This window comes from Pongo abelii, chromosome 22 (genome assembly GCF_028885655.2).
Source record: "Pongo abelii isolate AG06213 chromosome 22, NHGRI_mPonAbe1-v2.0_pri, whole genome shotgun sequence".
Classification (NCBI taxonomy): Eukaryota; Metazoa; Chordata; class Mammalia; order Primates; family Hominidae; genus Pongo; species Pongo abelii.
In genome coordinates this window covers 22,221,551-22,239,938 of record NC_072007.2, presented here as the reverse complement: position 1 = coordinate 22,239,938, position 18,388 = coordinate 22,221,551, and the positions used below count along the sequence as shown (strand labels likewise).

At 35.4% G+C, this 18,388-nt stretch overlaps 1 protein-coding gene across 1 annotated transcript in view; it reads left to right on the top strand.

Moving 5' to 3' along the window:
- LOC100449147 (ankyrin repeat domain-containing protein 36A) overlaps positions 1-1,243 on the top strand; it is a 201,127-nt gene extending 199,884 nt beyond the window's left edge. Inside the window, exon 96 of the mRNA XM_063720846.1 lies at positions 1,060-1,243. Coding sequence (XP_063576916.1) covers positions 1,060-1,133 — 74 coding nt within the window. The 3' untranslated portion in view covers positions 1,134-1,243. The remainder of the gene's footprint in view (positions 1-1,059) is intronic.
- Positions 1,244-18,388: the final 17,145 nt, after the last annotated feature.

The following is an 18,388-nucleotide window of genomic DNA, read 5'->3' as shown; positions in this document are numbered from 1 at the left end:
AGTAATTACTGTGTGAAGAAAAGATAATTTTTATCTTGTAACTTTACTGAATAATTTTCAACATCCTTTTTCATACTATTTGCTAGAGTTACTAGTAACAGAAACTTATGCAGGATGTTCTTTTATCAATACATTTCAACTTATACATGTCCTTTGGATGAGATTGAGGTGAGAAATTAAAAACATGAGAACTAGAAAGAAAAATAGTATTTAAGAACATAGAAACTTTATTAGGATAATAAACCAACGTATGAATGTTTTATTTTCTAATATCAACAAAGAGAGTCAAACTCTGTAAGATATTTGAAGAGATTTATTCTGAGCCAAATATGAGTGACGGTGGCCCCCGACACACCACTCAGGAGGTCCTGAGAACATGTGCCCAAGGTGGTCAGGGCGCAGCTTGGTTTTATTCATTTTAGAGAGGCATGAGACATCAATCAAATACATTTAAGAAATACATTGGTTTGGTTCAGAAAGGCAGGCCAACTCAAAGCTGGGGCTTCCAGGCTATAGGTAAATTTAAACATTTTCTAGTTGAAAATTGGTTGAGTTTATTTGAAGAGCTGGGATTAATGGAAAGAAATGTTCAGGTTAAGATAAATGATTGTGGGGACCAAGTTTTATTGTGCAGAGAAATCTCTCAGCAGACTTCAGAGAGAGCAGGTTGTAAAATGTTTCTTATCGGACCCAAAAGGGTGTCTGGCTCTTAGCTGATTATCCCCTGGATCTGCATAGAAAGGAAGGAAAACAAAGGGGAAAGGCAGTTGTCTATAGAATGTGGATTTTTCCCACAAGAGACTTTGCAGGGCAATTTCAAGGTATGGCAAGGAAATATATTTTGGATTAAATGTTTTCTTCCTTGTCTCATAATGTTATGTCAGAGTCAGATTGAAAAGCAAGTCACAATATACAAGGTCAAATAAAACCCATCTGATGAGAATCCATGGTTTGTAGAGCATGACTCCCGGGACCCCTTAGGTAGGAATTTGGGCAAGATAAAAAATTACAGCTTAGTCCTCACTGATAAGATAAATTCTAAGATAATTATATTTACAGATTTGCCATACAGCAAGAAAAAAAGAAAAGAAGAAATGTTGAAGAGTTGCACCAAAAAGTTAGGGAAAAGTTAAGAATAACAATAGAGCAACGTAGGACAGAAGCCTATGTGACAAAACAAATTAAACTGGCTCTCGAATCAACGGAGGTGGAATTGAAGACAGGAGGAAATAATTCAAATCAGGTAAATTAATGTTTGGTAAAACTTCATATTTCTACTCATTAATATTACTTATAATATCTCTTTCATTTAATGTATATTATTTAGACCTAAACAATCCCCAAATTTTATTTCATCTTAAAAATGAATCATGGTGGGCTGGGCATGGTGGCTCACGCCTGTAATCCCAGCACTTTGGGAGGCCGAGGCAGGCGGATCACAAGGTCAGGAGATCGAGACCATCCTGGCTAACACGGTGAAACCCTGTCTGTACTAAAAATGCAAAAAAAAGTAGCCGGGCATGGTGGCGGGCGCCTGTAGTCTCAGCTACTCAGGAGGCTGAGGCAGGAGAATGGCGTGAACCCAGGAGGTGGAGCTTGCAGTGAGCCGAGATCCCGCCACTGCACTCCAGCCTGGGCAACAGAGTGAGACTCTGTCTCAAAAAAATAAATAAATAAATAAAATAAAATAAAATAAAAAAGAATAATGGCATTTATAGCTACAATTATATAATAAATCTTGAAATATTTTATTTTAGTTCAAAGGCCTTGTGAAAACAATGCTATTGTATAATATATACTTAATGATATTGTAAGTATTTTGTTCCTAGTGACATAGTTCAGCATATTTTCCCCTATTTCATGTTAATTATGTTTCAAATGTTATGGAAAAGAAATAAAAGTTATCACAATAGTAAATAATCTCATGATTTTCTAAAAAGAGCTTTATAAATTTAATTTTCTTGACTTTTGGTGTCTTGAAAAGGAAGATTATTTTTGTATGTATATATCTACCTCACAGAAGTTACTGATTTGTTGGAAGAGCACTAGGAGTAGAGTCAGAAAAGCTGGAAAAAATCCTGCAGCTTGCTTATATTTTTAACCTTTTGCTATAGAATTATAACTAAATGAGTTCATTGATTTGTGTGTGTAAAAGTGCTTAGTACAATGCCTAGACTTATCATTTATCAATAAACGTCATTCTTAAAACTGACCATGACAATATTAGAAAAGTAGAATAGATATTCTAGATATTTTAGATATTTTAGAAAAAGAGAACTTAAAGAATTTGGAAAATGTCATTCATCTGTCCAAATATCTGCGAAGCTAAGGCTCTCACTATAGGGAGAGGTATAGTTTAGATGTTAGAGTGTAAACCCAATTTTTTAATGTGGTCATAGTTATTAATTCTTTATGCCTTGCAATTTGTTGTAATGCAGTAAAAGCCTTTTTTTATCCTGAAATTTAAAAAAATTATCTAGTGGTTTCCTTTTTGCTTTCATGGATTCACTGTCTTCAAATAAACTTTTGAACTTTGGGGAATTTATGGTGTATGAGGTTTGAGGTTTTGACTCCACTTCTTTTTTCCCAGTTAGATATCCAGTTATGGCAACCTCTGATTGTATAAATGTACGGGTTATTATTTAATTTCAGAAGCAATCACAATATGTTATCCTATTGGATACTAGTTACAAGTTTTCTTTGTTTTACTTAGATTTCTGAAACTGATGAAAAAGAAGAAGACCTGTTGCATGAAAACAGCTTGATGCAAGATGAAATTGCCAGGCTCAGGCTGGAAAAAGACACAATAAAAAACCAAAACCTGGAAAAGAAATACTTAAAAGACTTTGAAATTGTGAAAAGAAAGCGTGAAGACCTTCAAAAGACTCTAAAACGGAATGAAGAAACATTAGCAAAAACGATAGCCTGTTATAGTGGACAGCTTGCTGCTCTGACGGATGAAAACACAACGCTCCATTCCAAACTGGAGAAGCAAAGAGAGAGCAGGCAAAGACTGGAAACAGAAATGCAATCATACCGTTGTAGACTGAATGCTGCTCTATGTGATCATGATCAAAGTCACTCATCAGAAAGAGACCAAGAGCTTGCGTTCCAGGGCACAGTAGATAAATGGTGTCATTTACAGGAAAATTTGAATTCTTGTGTTCTGATTCTCTCTCTACAACTTTCTAAAGCTGAGAGTAAGTCCAGAGTCCTCAAAACTGAGCTGCATTACACAAGAGAGGCTCTGAAAGAAAAGGCTTTGGTTTTTGAATACGTGCAAAGTGAGCTAAAGCAAAAACAGAGTCGAATGAAGGACATTGAAAAAATATACAAAAGTGGATACAATACAATGGAAAAATGCATAGAAAAGCAGGAAAGATTTTGTCAACTAAAAAAACAAAATATGTTGCTTCAACAGCAACTGGATGATGCTCGCAACAAAGCTGACAATCAAGAAAAAGCAATACTTAATATTCAAGCCAGATGTGATGCTAGAGTACAAAACCTTCAAGCTGAGTGCAGAAACCGCCATCTTTTACTAGAAGAAGACAGTAAAATGTTGGTCAATGAATTGAATCATTGGAAAGGAAAAGACCACCAGTATGAAAAAGAGAAAGCAGAAAGAGAAGTAAGTATCAAGAAAAATAAGTATTTTTCAAACTTCCTGAAGTAAAATTTAAAGTATTATTTGGTTACAGTTGAATGTTGGATCTAGTTGAATATAAAAAAGGATACATATGATAAATATATCTGCTTAGAAACATTCCTTGTTTCCAGCAAGTCAAAGTTAGAACTGAGAGATGCTTTCCTCTGATTAAAGTCAATGTGTCACTTATAAAATTTTAAGTTATAAAATGTTAATATAGACTAATATTAATAATATAGTCTTATACTGCTGAAATAATAATTTTAATGTATTTATGTTGCAACATTTTAAGACCATGATCAATCAGATATATGGAAATGCTCATACCTAAAATGGTATTTTGAAATTGATTCAATTAAGTGGGGTACTTTGACAGTTAATTTCAGATTTCCTACATGAACTGAAGGGTATTCCCTATTTCATAATTTCTTTTCTTCAGTAGCTTTAAATATGTCTTAGTTGGTAAAATTTTGTTTTTCTTCATGTCAATTTGACTTAAATCTGAAACTATTTCAATTTCAAATTATGTATAGATATGATCATTCTATTCTTTAAAGGCATCTAACTTTACTTATATTATAATATGGGGAAAATGCAGTAAATTTTAGCCAAATCATGTTTGATTTAATCTTCCCACTGGCATTTATAATTTACTTTCAGTTTTTAAATAAAAAATTTGCTCATACTTTTTATTTCAAGGCTCAATTACTATCATTTGGATATAACTTTGTCCAGGACAAAGAGAGGCATAGCTATCTGTGATTTATTAGTTTGACACTGGATCCCCATTTTCAGACTAAGGAGGATTTCAGACTAACGAAGAGTAGCAGGATTCACATAGAGTAGGAATGGAGTGAGTAGGGAGGAGAGATATAGCAGCTGAGTCAGGGCGGGAGGTGGAGGGCAGGTTACTTAGAGCATCTAAGACCACTGTAATTTTACTTTTCTTCTGAGATACACATCTATTGGAAGAATTTAAGCAGATGATTTAATGTGAGGAACTCTGAGGTTGATTTGAGTTTCTAATAAAAAGAAAGAGGGAAATCATTCCACAATGTATAATTTACTACCATCGGTCTCACCCACATACTCATTTCTTTTTGAGACTTCAGGTTTTTAAGCATTGCAGATTCATCAGGGGAGGAATGACTAGTGGGCTGAAATGTTGTGTGAATAACAATACCAGTTTGGCAGGAAGATAACACCTTCTGTATCCTTAACTGGATTCAGTAATACACAGGAATGTGTACACACGAGGAAAAGAAGGTGAATCGGTCTGTGTGGTGATATTTTTCATAGTGTATACTTTAGAGTTAAATATTATTAATGGTTTAATAATAAGGTGATTTGTAAAATCAGTAACAAAAATAACATCTTATCAGGTAGCTGTGAGACAGCTTCAATGAAAACGAGATGATGTCTTAAACAAACAATCAGCAACAAAAGCTTTGCTGGATGCTTCATCGCGTCACTGCATCTATTTAGAAAATGAGATGCAGGATTCAAGGAAGAAATTAGACCAGATGAGAAGTCAAGTATGTATGAAACTTTGCATGCCAACAGCTGTTAATCTGTAGCTAGTTAACTAATATAAAGTGCTTTGGGGTACTAATTTTAGTGGATGGCTTTCTTTTGTATTTTTATTATAATTAAATTTATTAAAATTTTATAGTGAATGGCTTTCTTTTGTATTTTCCTTATTATTAATTTTATTAAAATTTTATTATAATGCACCTATATCTTAATCTCTGGCTTTCATTCTGCCATTTTTTATACATATATTTTTTTCTTAAATATTTAAACTTAGGAAAGTTGAGAATTATGCATCAATTCTCATAGAAGTTGAGAGAGTTTTTTTTTTTCCTGTTAAACAGTCTATTTTTAATGATTTCTCTGTTGGCATGGTGAGGCAAGCCAGATTAATTCAGAGGATAATGTCTAATGGAATGTTTCAGAAAATTATCTTATTTTTAGTCTCTACTTTTCTGAATGTATAAAGAACCTGTGTATACTTATTTCATAGATTTCAGGTTAACTTGTTCAGAAAGGCCATTTTACTGAATAAATTTTTATTTCGATGAAAATCCTTACTCTCTGTATTGGGCTCAGAGAGCACATTCTGTCTCTATATGAATATGGACAGTTAGCATTTGCCAACATGTATCTATTTTCTCTTATTTATAGAAAAAGCTAAACTAAAAAGGTGGTTATAGAAGGTCAGCAAAGGATGGGTTTGAGATGTTTGGGTTGGTTAAGTGGGCATTTAGACAACAAGATTTCTCCTTTGGCATGTTTAATGGACATCTTTGCAGTTTAAGATGACGCTTTTAAATTACTTCTCTCCTAATGATGACTTGAGTCTTGCTATTCAATGAGAGGGTCAATAAGATCCTGTAGGATCTTATTTGGAACTGACTTTGTGGATTTTAATTTTGTTCCTGCTTGTTTTTAAATTTTCTTGTTGTTTCCCTAGAAAGGAAAGATGACACTTAGTTTTAAATATTTAAAAATGTGCAAGTTGCTTTGCTATAATAAAACTAAATGAATACATACAAAAAATAAAATTATAGTTGATGTGGTAGTGTTTGGAATTCAAAATATAAATGCTTAGCATGAGGTAATCCTTTATCTTTCCACATTTTACCAGTTTGTAAGTTTGAATATTTAACTGATAAAATGTAATTCAAAAGCAAGAAGAATGTTGTGTTTTAGTCCTAGAGCAGGGGTCTGTGAACTTTTCTGTAAAGGGCCAGATAGTATTATTTAAGGCTTTGTGAACCATAAGATCGTTGTTGCAATAACTCAGCCCTGCAGTTATAGCACAAAAGTAGCCATGAACAATATGCAGATTGAAGGGGTGTAGCAGTGTCCCACTAAAATTAATTACAGAAAACAGGTAATGGGATGATTTCTCCTAGATTCTGACCTTTTTTAAATAAAAAAGATTGTGATAGTCTAAAATATTTTATATATGTTTTGTTGATTCATTAATCTACTTATGGACATTTAGGTCATTTCCAAATGTAATTTTTTTTAATTCTTTGTTTTAGTTTCAAGAAATACGGGATCAACTTACAGCTACTGTAAGATGTATCAAGGAGATGGAAGGCGACGCACAAAAGTAAAATTTGAAGCAGCACACAAAATAACTTAGCAAAAGAGCACTGTAGTATGAAAATTGTATCAGTTATGATAATAAGTATGTCTTTGTGAAGCCAAAAAAGTTTCATCTGTAAACTATATTGAAATACATCATTTTTCTACATTCCTAAATTTTGCATATTATCAACAAAACACAGGTAGAAAAATGACACAGTAGCCCAATCATCTACTTTTGCAATCGCTAAGAATTTGTGTAATTATACCTTCAGAAGTTTGTTTAGAATTTACATGATTTAAAAACAATTATGTGTGAGAGTAATTATTTTAAAATGCACATTTTAGGCTTGAAGTAGAAAATGCCATGATGAGAAAAACGATTAAAAAACAGGATGACCAAATTGAGCGGCTTGAGAAAATTCTGCAGCATTCAAGTTTGGTAAGCTGATCTCTTAATTTCTGTCATACTGAAAAGGAATTTTATTTTTCCAGTAGGACGGGTTAAATATCCCTTGTCCAAAATGCTTGGGACCAAAAGTAGATTTTTTTCAGATTTTGGAATATTTGTATATACCTAATGAAATATCTTGGGGATGGTACCTGAGTCTAAACATGAAATTCATTTATGTTTCATATATACCTTATGCTCATAGCCTGAAGGTAATTCTCTACAATGTTTTACAGTAATTTTTTGCAGGTAACAAAGTTTTTACTGTTTTCACCAGAGCCTGTCACATGAGGTCAGGTGTGGAACATTGCAGTTGTGGTGTCATGTCCGTGCTCAAAAAGTTTCAGATTGTAGAGCATTTTGGATTTCAGATTTTTAGATTAGGGATGATCAATCTACAGTACAGATGTTCCTTGACTTACAGTGGGCTTACATGATAATGTCTCTTGTTTGACTGAAACATTATAAGTAATATTTGATTTATTTCAGATGCGGCAGGTGTTCAAGAGCTAGATGAAGGTATGTTGCCAAAATTTATGAATTAAATTCAAATCATTGATTTCTGAAATAAACTCTTAAGTAGTGAATGGTATTTCTCTCAATTGCTTGGTTAATAAATGCTACATTAAATATTTTTTCTTACACACATCTAGTGAAAGATGTGAAAACATAAACATTCATAGTGAAGGGTATACTTATGCTTTGTTACTTCATCATGTTCCATAGCTTTAAAAAAAATCTCAAGAAGTCTGTGTATCCCTTTTTTTCTGGCCCTACACTTTCTTCTGCCACCCCTATAGAACTGTCAGCCTGCACACTGAAACCGTTCTCAGAAAACAAAGGCATCATCAACTTCTCGAGGTTAAGGTAGTGACTTAAGGCTAACAGACCCCACACTCATGTGATAATAATTAGTTAAGTAATTACAGGTCACAAGCAGTCACTTGACCAGTGACATTTTAAATCTCTAGTCATTGACTTTGTCATTGGTTTACTTTTGCCTCTGGGAAAAGTTGAAAATTCCTTAGCATGGAATCAAAACTCTCACATCAGTGTGGTTCTTGTCAGGTTATCAGCCTTATCTTTCACCACTTACCATACTCTGCTCCTTTGTTCTAGCATCCAGCCGAACTAGACTACATGGAGCTCCACAGTGATCGTCCTCACCTCCAGCTCTTTGCATTTACTTCTTCCGTCTATCCTACATGTGTTTTCCTTCCCCTTCAGATATCAACCTATGACTTGCCTCTACTAAAAAGCCTACAATATTCACACAAATCTGGGCTAGTATCCCTTCTATGTCTTCCAATAAGTGGTGTCTTATGCCTGTCATTGTATGTATGACTCTGTATGGGAATTGCCTGTTTGTTTTTTCAGATTATAGCATACAGTTGTTGAAGGGTGGACCGTATCATCTTTATCTTGTTATTCCAGTGCTTGTCCTAGTACCTTAGCACATGGTTGCTGAATACATGAATGAAGAGTGAGAAACCAGAAGCTCTGATACTTAACTGCCGTGATAATGAATTCAGTGTGCAACTATGGGCAAATTATATTTAATAGTAATTGCATATTGTACATATTTTTCATTCTTATTAACACTGATAAACTTTTCAACTTATACTGACTTTCTCTTAGTTAACTGTGAAATCATTTAGATAAAGAATATAATTCTTTTTCATTCTAACTTCTGAATTTAAATCTGAATCCTCTATAGCAGGGGTCCCCAACCCCCAGGCCACAGTCAGGTCCATGACCTGTTAGGAACCAGGCTGCACAGCAGGAGGTGAGTGTCAGGCAAGCCAGTGAAGCTTCATCTGTATTTCCAGACACTCCCCGTTGCTCACATTATCACCTGAGCCCTGCCTCCTGTCAGATCAGCAAAGGCATTAGATTCTCATAGGAGTGAAAATCCTATTGTGAACTGCACGTTCAAGGGATCTAGGTCACATGCTCCTTATGAGACTCTAATGCCTGATGATATGTCATTGTCTCCTCTCTCTTCACGATGGGACCAGCTAGTTACAGAAAAACAAGCTCAGGACTCCCATTGATTCTGCCTTATGATGAGTTGTATAATTATTTCATTATGTATTACAATGTAGTAATAATAGAAATAAAGTGCACAATAGATGTAATATGCTTGAATCATCATCCTGAAACCATCCCCCAAACCCCCATCTGTGGAAAAATTATCTTTCACAAAACTGGTGCCTGGTGCCAAAAAGGCTGGGGACTGTTGCTCTATGGCTTCTGCACTAGAATCTACTAATGAGTAAAATCTAAATCAATAACTAGTTTTAAAAGCATAATAAGAATTTGTGCTGGCTGGCTGCAGTGGCTTATGCCTGTATTCTCAGCACTTTGGGAGGCCAGTGCGGGTGGATCACTTGAGGTCAGGAGTTCAAGACCAGCCTGGCCAATATGGGGAAATCCTGTCTCTACTAAAAATACAAAAATTAGCTGGGTGTGTTGGTGCATGCCTATAGTCTCAGTTACTCAGGAGGCCGAGGTGGGAGAATCACTTGAACCCGGGAGGCAGAGGTTTCAGTGAGCCAAGATCATGCCACTGCACTCCAGCCTGAGCAACAGAGTGACTACATCTCAAACGCAAAACAAAACAGAAAGAATACGTGCTGACAAAAAAAATCTAAAAGATAATAAAATTGTATTACTAGGCTATTAACATGATATTTTGTTTCCCATTAAATATGTGACATGCAAAGATGTTTATTAAATGAAAATATTTTTGTATCTTTTATGTCTGATGAAAATTTATATCGTGTTTTAAATAATGTTTCTTGGCCTCTTTAACTTTTTATTTTTTTATTATTTTTTTTTGAGACGGAGTCTGGCTCTGTCGCCCAGGCTGGAGTGCAGTGGCACAATCTTGGCTCACTGCAAGCTCTGCCTTCTGGGTTCATGCGGTTCTCCTGCCTCAGCCTCCCGTGTAGCTGCGACTACAGGTGCCCGGCTAGTTTTTTTTTGTATTTTTAGTAGAGATGGGTTTTCTCCATGTTAGCCAGGATGGTCTCCATCTCCTGACCTTGTGATCTGCCCGCCTCGGCCACCCAAATTGCTGGGATTACAGGCGTGAGCCACTGTGCTGAGCCTGAATATCGAATATCTTATTACCTAAATAACTTCCCACTCTGCTCACACCCACAATCTTTCTATAATCCACATTCTCTCCTGAGACAAGAGCTTGGGAAGTTCCATCTTGCTGAGGGAAATTTATATTGTTCAGGAATTCTTTAATAAGGTTTTACACAGTTGGGGAAACCAGGGAAAAGCAGGTTTGTCACTGCTTTGCTGAGGAGCACTGACTCACATGCCTTGAAGAATTTAGTAAACCTTCAATAGATGGCCTAAGATACTAACAGGGGCCATCTCATTAAGCTACACAGTTATTTATAAATGAAAGTATAATCTAGAACTTACATGTCAAAGTCTTCCACTAAAAAGATGGCAAGTATTTGGCTAAAACTGCAATGTTTGTCCCAGTTGACAAAACTCTAATCAAGTCCCTGCCCTTCTCATTCTGTTTTTCCCTATTAAACTTTTTTTTTTACATTTTAATTTTTCATTTGACAAATGCATATTTCCTCTTTATACCACGTTTCCAAGTGTCACTCTGATATATACCTTCAATGACCAGACACAGGATTGTGGAGTTTGTTGTGGACACTCATCCCACGAATAAGGAGACTCAGATAACCTGAACAGAAGGCTCTAGAAAAGAAAGGAAACTTTCTTTTCCTTCCATACAGAGCTTCCTCCCATTATTTCAGTGTACACAAACCAATATCAGTTCTTTAACACAAAAATAAAATACTCAAGATCAAGCAATTGTGAGAGGAATGATCTTTCCAGAAGTCAGTTCTTCTAGCGGCTACCTTCAGCATATACTACATGAATGAAAAGAAGTTGGTAATGAGTAAAACTTTCCCACCTCATTCCATTTCTATCTACCCATTGACAACACCTTCGGCCTTCTCACAAATATTGAGGAGAAACACTGCCAACTCTTCACCTTTATCTGGCTCATTCCCAGAGCCAGGAGAAGAAGTGATTTATTTGGTGGATGGGAAATCTTATCCATTGGTCCCATCAAATCCGTTGGTCCACGTTTGCCTGTTAGTAAGGCAAACTTACTCAGTGATCAATGAGTACATCTAGTCTCTCTTTCTCCTCTGGATTCTGAACAGGAGGAGTGGAAGGCAGATGCGGACCCTGCCTACACTGGGTGGGTAACTGACTGTTCTTCAGATGAACTTTTTTTTGTTCAGGTTCTAAAGTCAAGGCTGGGGGAAATATTAGAAGTCTTTTTTGGTCAACATTAAGCCATAGTTTCTAAATCAGTTTTACAAGGAATAATGTATTTGGATATTGATCTGACCTCTTGTTTTTATTTCTAACTTGGTTTGGCACTGAAAAGGGAGAGGTTTGTTATCAGTCCACACCCCTAATGCCTGACACCCATGAATCCGTTTTAGTGGAATCCAGATCTCTAAGAAACAGATATAAAATATTTGATTACTATATTTCCAACTATGTTGCTGTCTGTAAGTAGAGTCTGCATACATGTTTCTGGTTCCTATATGCCTAGGGTTTCAGAGCATTACATTTCCATCAAAATGTAGATCCCAAGAATGCCAGGGTCAGGCAGAGGATAGAACAGACAGTGATTTTCAGATACTGCAGTAGAAAGGTGGATCCACCTCTTGACTGGTACTTGTAACCATGAAGTGTGGGAAAGTAATGACCAGACTGAGTAAATGACCAGAAATTCAAAACTAAGCCATAACAAATTTGTCTATTTCTGCTTTTGTTGACTGCTATCAGGGTTACATCAAAAACAGTATTGCTGAGACCAGTGTTGTGGAGCTTTAACTCTATGTTTTCTTCCAGTAATTTTACAGTTCAGGCCTTCTATTTAAATCTTCATTTGGAGTTGATATTAGTATGTGGTGCAAGTTAAGGGACTAACTTTATTTTTCCTGTGGATATTCAGTTTTCTCAACACCATTTGTATAACAGACTATCCTTTAACTATTGTGTGTCCTTGGCACCTTTGTCAAAAATAAGTTGACTGTGTGTGGGTTTATTTCTGGGTTTTCCATTTTGTTTAGCCAATTTGTCCGTTTATATGCCACTACCATGCTATTTGGATTACAATTGTTTTACAATATGTAATAAAATTAGGTAGCATGCTGTCTCTAGCTTTGTTCTTTTTGTTCAAGATTATTTTGTCTATTTTAGGTCTGTTCAATACAAATGTCAAGATTTTTTTTCCATTTCTGTAAAAGAATGGCATTGGAATTTTCATAGTGATTGCATCAAATATGTTGCTTTTGGTATTTTGTTCATTTTCAAAATATTAATTCATCCCATCCACAAGCATGAATTTTTTTTTCATTTACTTGTGTTTTTAAATTTTTATTCATTGGTGTTTTATAGTTTTTCATATACAGGACTTTTAATTTTTTGCTTAAATTTACACCTAAGTATTTAATTTGTATTGCTATCGTACTTGGGATTTTTTTTTTTTAATTTCTTCAGGTAGTTTGTTATTTGTATACAGAAATGCTTCTGATCTTTGTTAGTTTATTTTATATCCTGAAACCTTATTGAATTCATGCATCAGTTCTAACAGTTTTTGGTGGAATACTTAGAGTTTTCTGTATACAGAATCATGTTGTCTGCAATTAGAGATAATATCACTTATTTTTTTTCTGAGTAGGATGCTTTTATTTTCTTTTCTTGTCTGATTGTTCTGCCTAGGAATTCCACTGTTACGAAGAAAAGAAGTGGTGAGAGTGGTCATCATTGTCTTGTCCCTGAACGTGGAGGAAAAGATTTCAACTTTTCATTGTTGAGAATAATGTTAGCTAAGAGCTTGTCATACATGGTTCTTTTTTGTGTCAAGGTACATTTTCTCTACACTGAATTTGTTGAGAGCTTTCATCATGAAAGGGTTTTAAATTTTGTCATGTGCTTTTTCTGCGTGTATTGAGAGAATCATATGATTTTTGTCTTTGACTTTGTTCATGCATTTTATCACATGTATTCATATGCATATGATGAAACCACCTTGCATCCAAAAGATAAATCCCACTTGATCATGGTGAATGATTCCATTCATATATTCTTAAATTTGGTTTCTAATATTTTGTTGAAGATTTTTGTATCAGGGTTCATTACTGACATTGGCCTAGTATTTTTGTCTCTTGTAGTGTCCTTGTCTGTCTTTGGTATCAGAATGATGGTAGCCTAATAAAATGAGTTTGGAAATATTTCCTCTATTTCACTTTTTTGAAAGTGTTTGAGAGTAATTACTATTAGTTCTTTAAAGGTTTGTCAGAATTTAGCAGTGAAGCCTTCTGGTCCTATGCTTTTCTTTCATGGGAGGCTTTTAATTTCTGCTTCAGGCTGGGTTTGGTGGCTCATGCCTGTAATCCTAGCACTTTGGGAGGCTGAGGCGGGTGGACTGCCTGAGGTCTGGAGTTCGAGACCAGCCTGGCCAACATAATGAAACCCTGTCTCTACTAAAAATACAAAAAATCAACTTGGCGTGGTAGTGGGTGCCTGTAATCCCAGCTACTTGGGAGGCTGAGGTAGGAGAATAGCTTGAACCTGGGAGGTGGAGGCTGCAGATAGCTGAGATTGTGCCATTGCACTCTACCCTGGGCAACAAAAGCGAAACTCCACTTCCAAAAAAAAAAAAAATTCTGCTTCAATTTCCTTATTATTTATTAGTCCATTCAGATTTTCTGTTTCTTCTTGATTCAGTCTTAGTAATTTGTATATTTGCGGAAATGTTTTTATTTCTTCTATGTTATCCAAGTTGTTGGCATACAAATGTTCATTATATGAACAATTGTAATCCTTTGTATTTTAGAGTTAAAAGTTGTAATTTCTCCTATTTCATTTCTGATCTTATTTGTTGGAATAGTCTTTTTTCTAGTTAGTCTAGATATGGATTGGTTGATTTTGTTTATTGCCTTAAAAAAAAGTTCAGTATTAATTCTTTCCATTGGTTTTCTCATATCTATTTTATTTATTTCCACGTTAATCTTTGCTATTTTCTTATTTCTGCTAATTCTTGGCTTTGTTTCTCATCTAGTTCATTGAGGTATAATGATTGATTTAACTACATTCTATAAGTTTTGGTATGTTGTGTTTTCATTTTTGTGTGTCTTAAAATATGTTTTTTATTTTTTCTGTAACTCATGGGCCATTTATGAATATGTTAAATTTTGCCATTTTATGTATTTTTCAAGATTTCTTCTGTTACTGATTTCTAGCTTTATGCCCTTGGGATGCAAAAATTTTTTTTCTATAATTCAATTCTCTAATATTTCTTAAGATCTGTTTTGTGGCCTAACATATGATACATACTGGAGAATGTTCCACCCATGTTTCAGAAGAACATGTACACTTCTGCTGTTGGATAGGATGTTCTGGATATATCTGTTAGATCCAGTTGCTCCAAAGTGTAATTCAAATCTAATGTTTCTTAATTTATTATATTTCTAAATGATCTTTCCATTGTTGAAATTGGGGTATTGAGGTCTCCTACTATTATAGTATTGCAGTATATTTTTCTCATCAGATTATTTAATAATTGCTTCATGAATTTAGGTCTTCTGACCTTGAGTGCATATATATTTACAAGTATTATGTCTTCATGATGAATTAACTCCTGTATCATTATGCAGTGAACCCTATCTCTTTTATAGGTTTCGACTTAGTTTATTTCTTTTAATAATAAGTATAGCTCCCCCTGCTCTATTTTAGTTTCCATTTGCATGGAATGTCTTTTTTCATCTTTTCACTTTCAGCCTATATATGTCTTGACTAGTAAAGTGAGTCTCTTGTAGGCAGCACATGATTGAATCTTGTTTTTTATTCTGTCCATTGAGATGCTCTATGTCCTTTTATTTGACAATGTAATGCACTTACTATCAGGGTAATTATTTATAGGGAAGGACTTGCTCCTGCCACTTTGTAATTTTTTTTCTGATTGTTTTATAAGTTCTTTGTTTCCTTTTTCTCTCTTGCTGAACTCTTATAGCTTGATGGCTTTCTGTGGTGGTGTGCTTTAAAATTTTGGATAAATTGTAAAATAAACTTTTTTATTTTGTGCAGTTACTATAGGTTTTTTTTTTTTTTTTTTTTTTTTTCTTTCTTTTATTATTATTATTATTATTATTATACTTTAGGTTTTATGGTACATGTGCGCAATGTGCAGGTAAGTTACATATGTATACATGTGCCATGTTGGTGCGCTGCACCCACCAACTCGTCATCCAGCACTAGGTATATCTCCCAATGCTATCCCTCCCCCCTCCCCCCACCCCACAACAGTCCCCATAGTGTGATGTTCCCCTTCCTGTGTCCATGTGTTCTCATTGTTCAATTCCCACCTATGAGTGAGAATATGCGGTGTTTGGTTTTTTGTTCTTGCGATAGTTTACTGAGAATGATGATTTCCAATTTCATCCATGTCCCTACAAAGGACATGAACTCATCATTTTTTATGGCTGCATAGTATTCCATGGTGTATATGTGCCACATTTTCTTAATCCAGTCTATCATTGTTGGACATTTGGGTTGGTTCCAAGTCTTTGCTATTGTGAATAATGCCGCAATAAACATACGTGTGCATGTGTCTTTATAGCAGCATGATTTATAGTCCTTTGGGTATATACCCAGTAATGGGATGGCTGGGTCGAATGGAATTTCTAGTTCTAGATCCCTGAGGAATCGCCACACTGACTTCCACAAAGGTTGAACTAGTTTACAGTCCCACCAACAGTGTAAAAGTGTTCCTATTTCTCCACATCCTCTCCAGCACCTGTTGTTTCCTGACTTTTTAATGATTGCCATTCTAACTGGTGTGAGATGGTATCTCATTGTGGTTTTGATTTGCATTTCTCTGATGGCCAGTGATGGTGAGCATTTTTTCATGTGTTTTTTGGCTGCATAAATGTCTTCTTTTGAGAAGTGTCTGTTCATGTCCTTCGCCCACTTTTTGATGGGGTTGTTTGTTTTTTTCTTGTAAATTTGTTGGAGTTCATTGTAGATTCTGGATATTAGCCCTTTGTCAGATGAGTAGGTTGCGAAAATGTTCTCCCATTTTGTAGGTTGCCTGTTCACTCTGATGGTAGTTTCTTTTGCTGTGCAGAAGCTCTTGAGTTTAATTAGATCCCATTTGTCAATTTTGGCTTTTGTTGCCATTGCTTTTGGTGTTTTAGACATGAAGTCCTTGCCCATGCCTATGTCCTGAATGGTAATGCCTAGGTTTTCTTCTAGGGTTTTTATGGTTTTAGGTCTAACATTTAAGTCTTTAATCCATCTTGAATTGATTTTTGTATAAGGTGTAAGGAAGGGATCCAGTTTCAGCTTTCTACATATGGCTAGCCAGTTTTCCCAGCACCATTTATTAAATAGGGAATCCTTTCCCCATTTCTTGTTTTTGTCAGGTTTGTCAAAGATCAGATAGTTGTAGATATGTGGCATTAGTTCTGAAGGCTCTGTTCTGTTCCATTGATCTATATCTCTGTTTTGGTACCAGTACCATGCTGTTTTGGTTACTGTAGCCTTGTAGTATAGTTTGAAGTCAGGTAGTGTGATGCCTCCAGCTTTGTTCTTTTGGCTTAGGATTGACTTGGTGATGCGGGCTCTTTTTTGGTTCCATATGAACTTTAAAGTAGTTTTTTCCAATTCTTTGAAGAAAGTCATTGGTAGCTTGATGGGGATGGCATTGAATCTGTAAATTACCTTGGGAAGGATGGCCATTTTCATGATATTGATTCTTCCTACCCATGAGCATGGAATGTTCTTCCATTTGTTTGTATCCTCTTTTATTTCCTTGAGCAGTGGTTTGTAGTTCTCCTTGAAGAGGTCTTTCACATCCCTTGTAAGTTGGATTCCTAGGTATTTTATTCTCTTTGAAGCAATTGTGAATGGGAGTTCACTCATGATTTGGCTCTCTGTTTGTCTGTTATTGATGTATAAGAATGCTTGTGATTTTTGCACATTGATTTTGTATCCTGAGACTTTGCTGAAGTTGCTTATCAGCTTAAGGAGATTTTGGGCTGAGACAATGGGGTTTTCTAGATATACTATCATGTCATCTGCAAACAGGGACAATTTGACTTCCTCTTTTCCTAATTGAATACCCTTGATTTCCTTCTCCTGCCTAATTGCCCTGGCCAGAACTTCCAACACTATGTTGAATAGAAGTGGTGAGAGAGGGCATCCCTGTCTTGTGCCAGTTTTCAAAGGGAATGCTTCCAGTTTTTGCCCATTCAGTATGATATTGGCTGTGGGTTTGTCATAAATAGCTCTTATTATTTTGAGATACGTCCCATCAATTCCTAATTTATTGAGAGTTTTTAGCATGAAGGGTTGTTGAATTTTGTCAAAGGCCTTTTCTGCATCTATTGAGATAATCATGTGGTTTTTGTCTTTCGTTCTGTTTATATGCTGGATTACATTTATTGATTTGCGTATATTGAACCAGCCTTGCATCCCAGGGATGAAGCCCACTTGATCATGGTGGATAAGCTTTTTGATGTGCTGCTGGATTCTGTTTGCCAGTATTTTATTGAGGATTTTTGCATCAATGTTCATCAAGGATATTGGTCTAAAATTCTCTTTTTTTGTTGTGTCTCTGCCAGGCTTTGGTATCAGGATGATGCTGGCCTCATAAAATGAGTTAGGGAGGATTCCCTCTTTTTCTATTGATTGGAATAGTTTCAGAAGGAATGGTACCAGCTCCTCCTTGTACCTCTGGTAGAATTCGGCTGTGAATCCATCTGGACCTGGACTTTTTTTGGTTGGTAAGCTATTGATTATTGCCACAATTTCAGCTCCTGTTATTGGTCTATTCAGAGATTCAACTTCTTCCTGGTTTAGTCTTGGGAGGGTGTATGTGTTGAGGAATTTATCCATTTCTTCTAGATTTTCTAGTTTATTTGCATAGAGGTGTTTGTAATATTCTCTGATGGTAGTTTGTATTTCTGTGGGATCGGTGGTGATATCCCCTTTATCATTTTTTATTGCATCTATTTGATTCTTCTCTCTTTTTTTCTTTATTAATCTTGCTAGCGGTCTATCAATTTTGTTGATCCTTTCAAAAAACCAGCTCCTGGATTCATTTATTTTTTGAAGGGTTTTTTGTG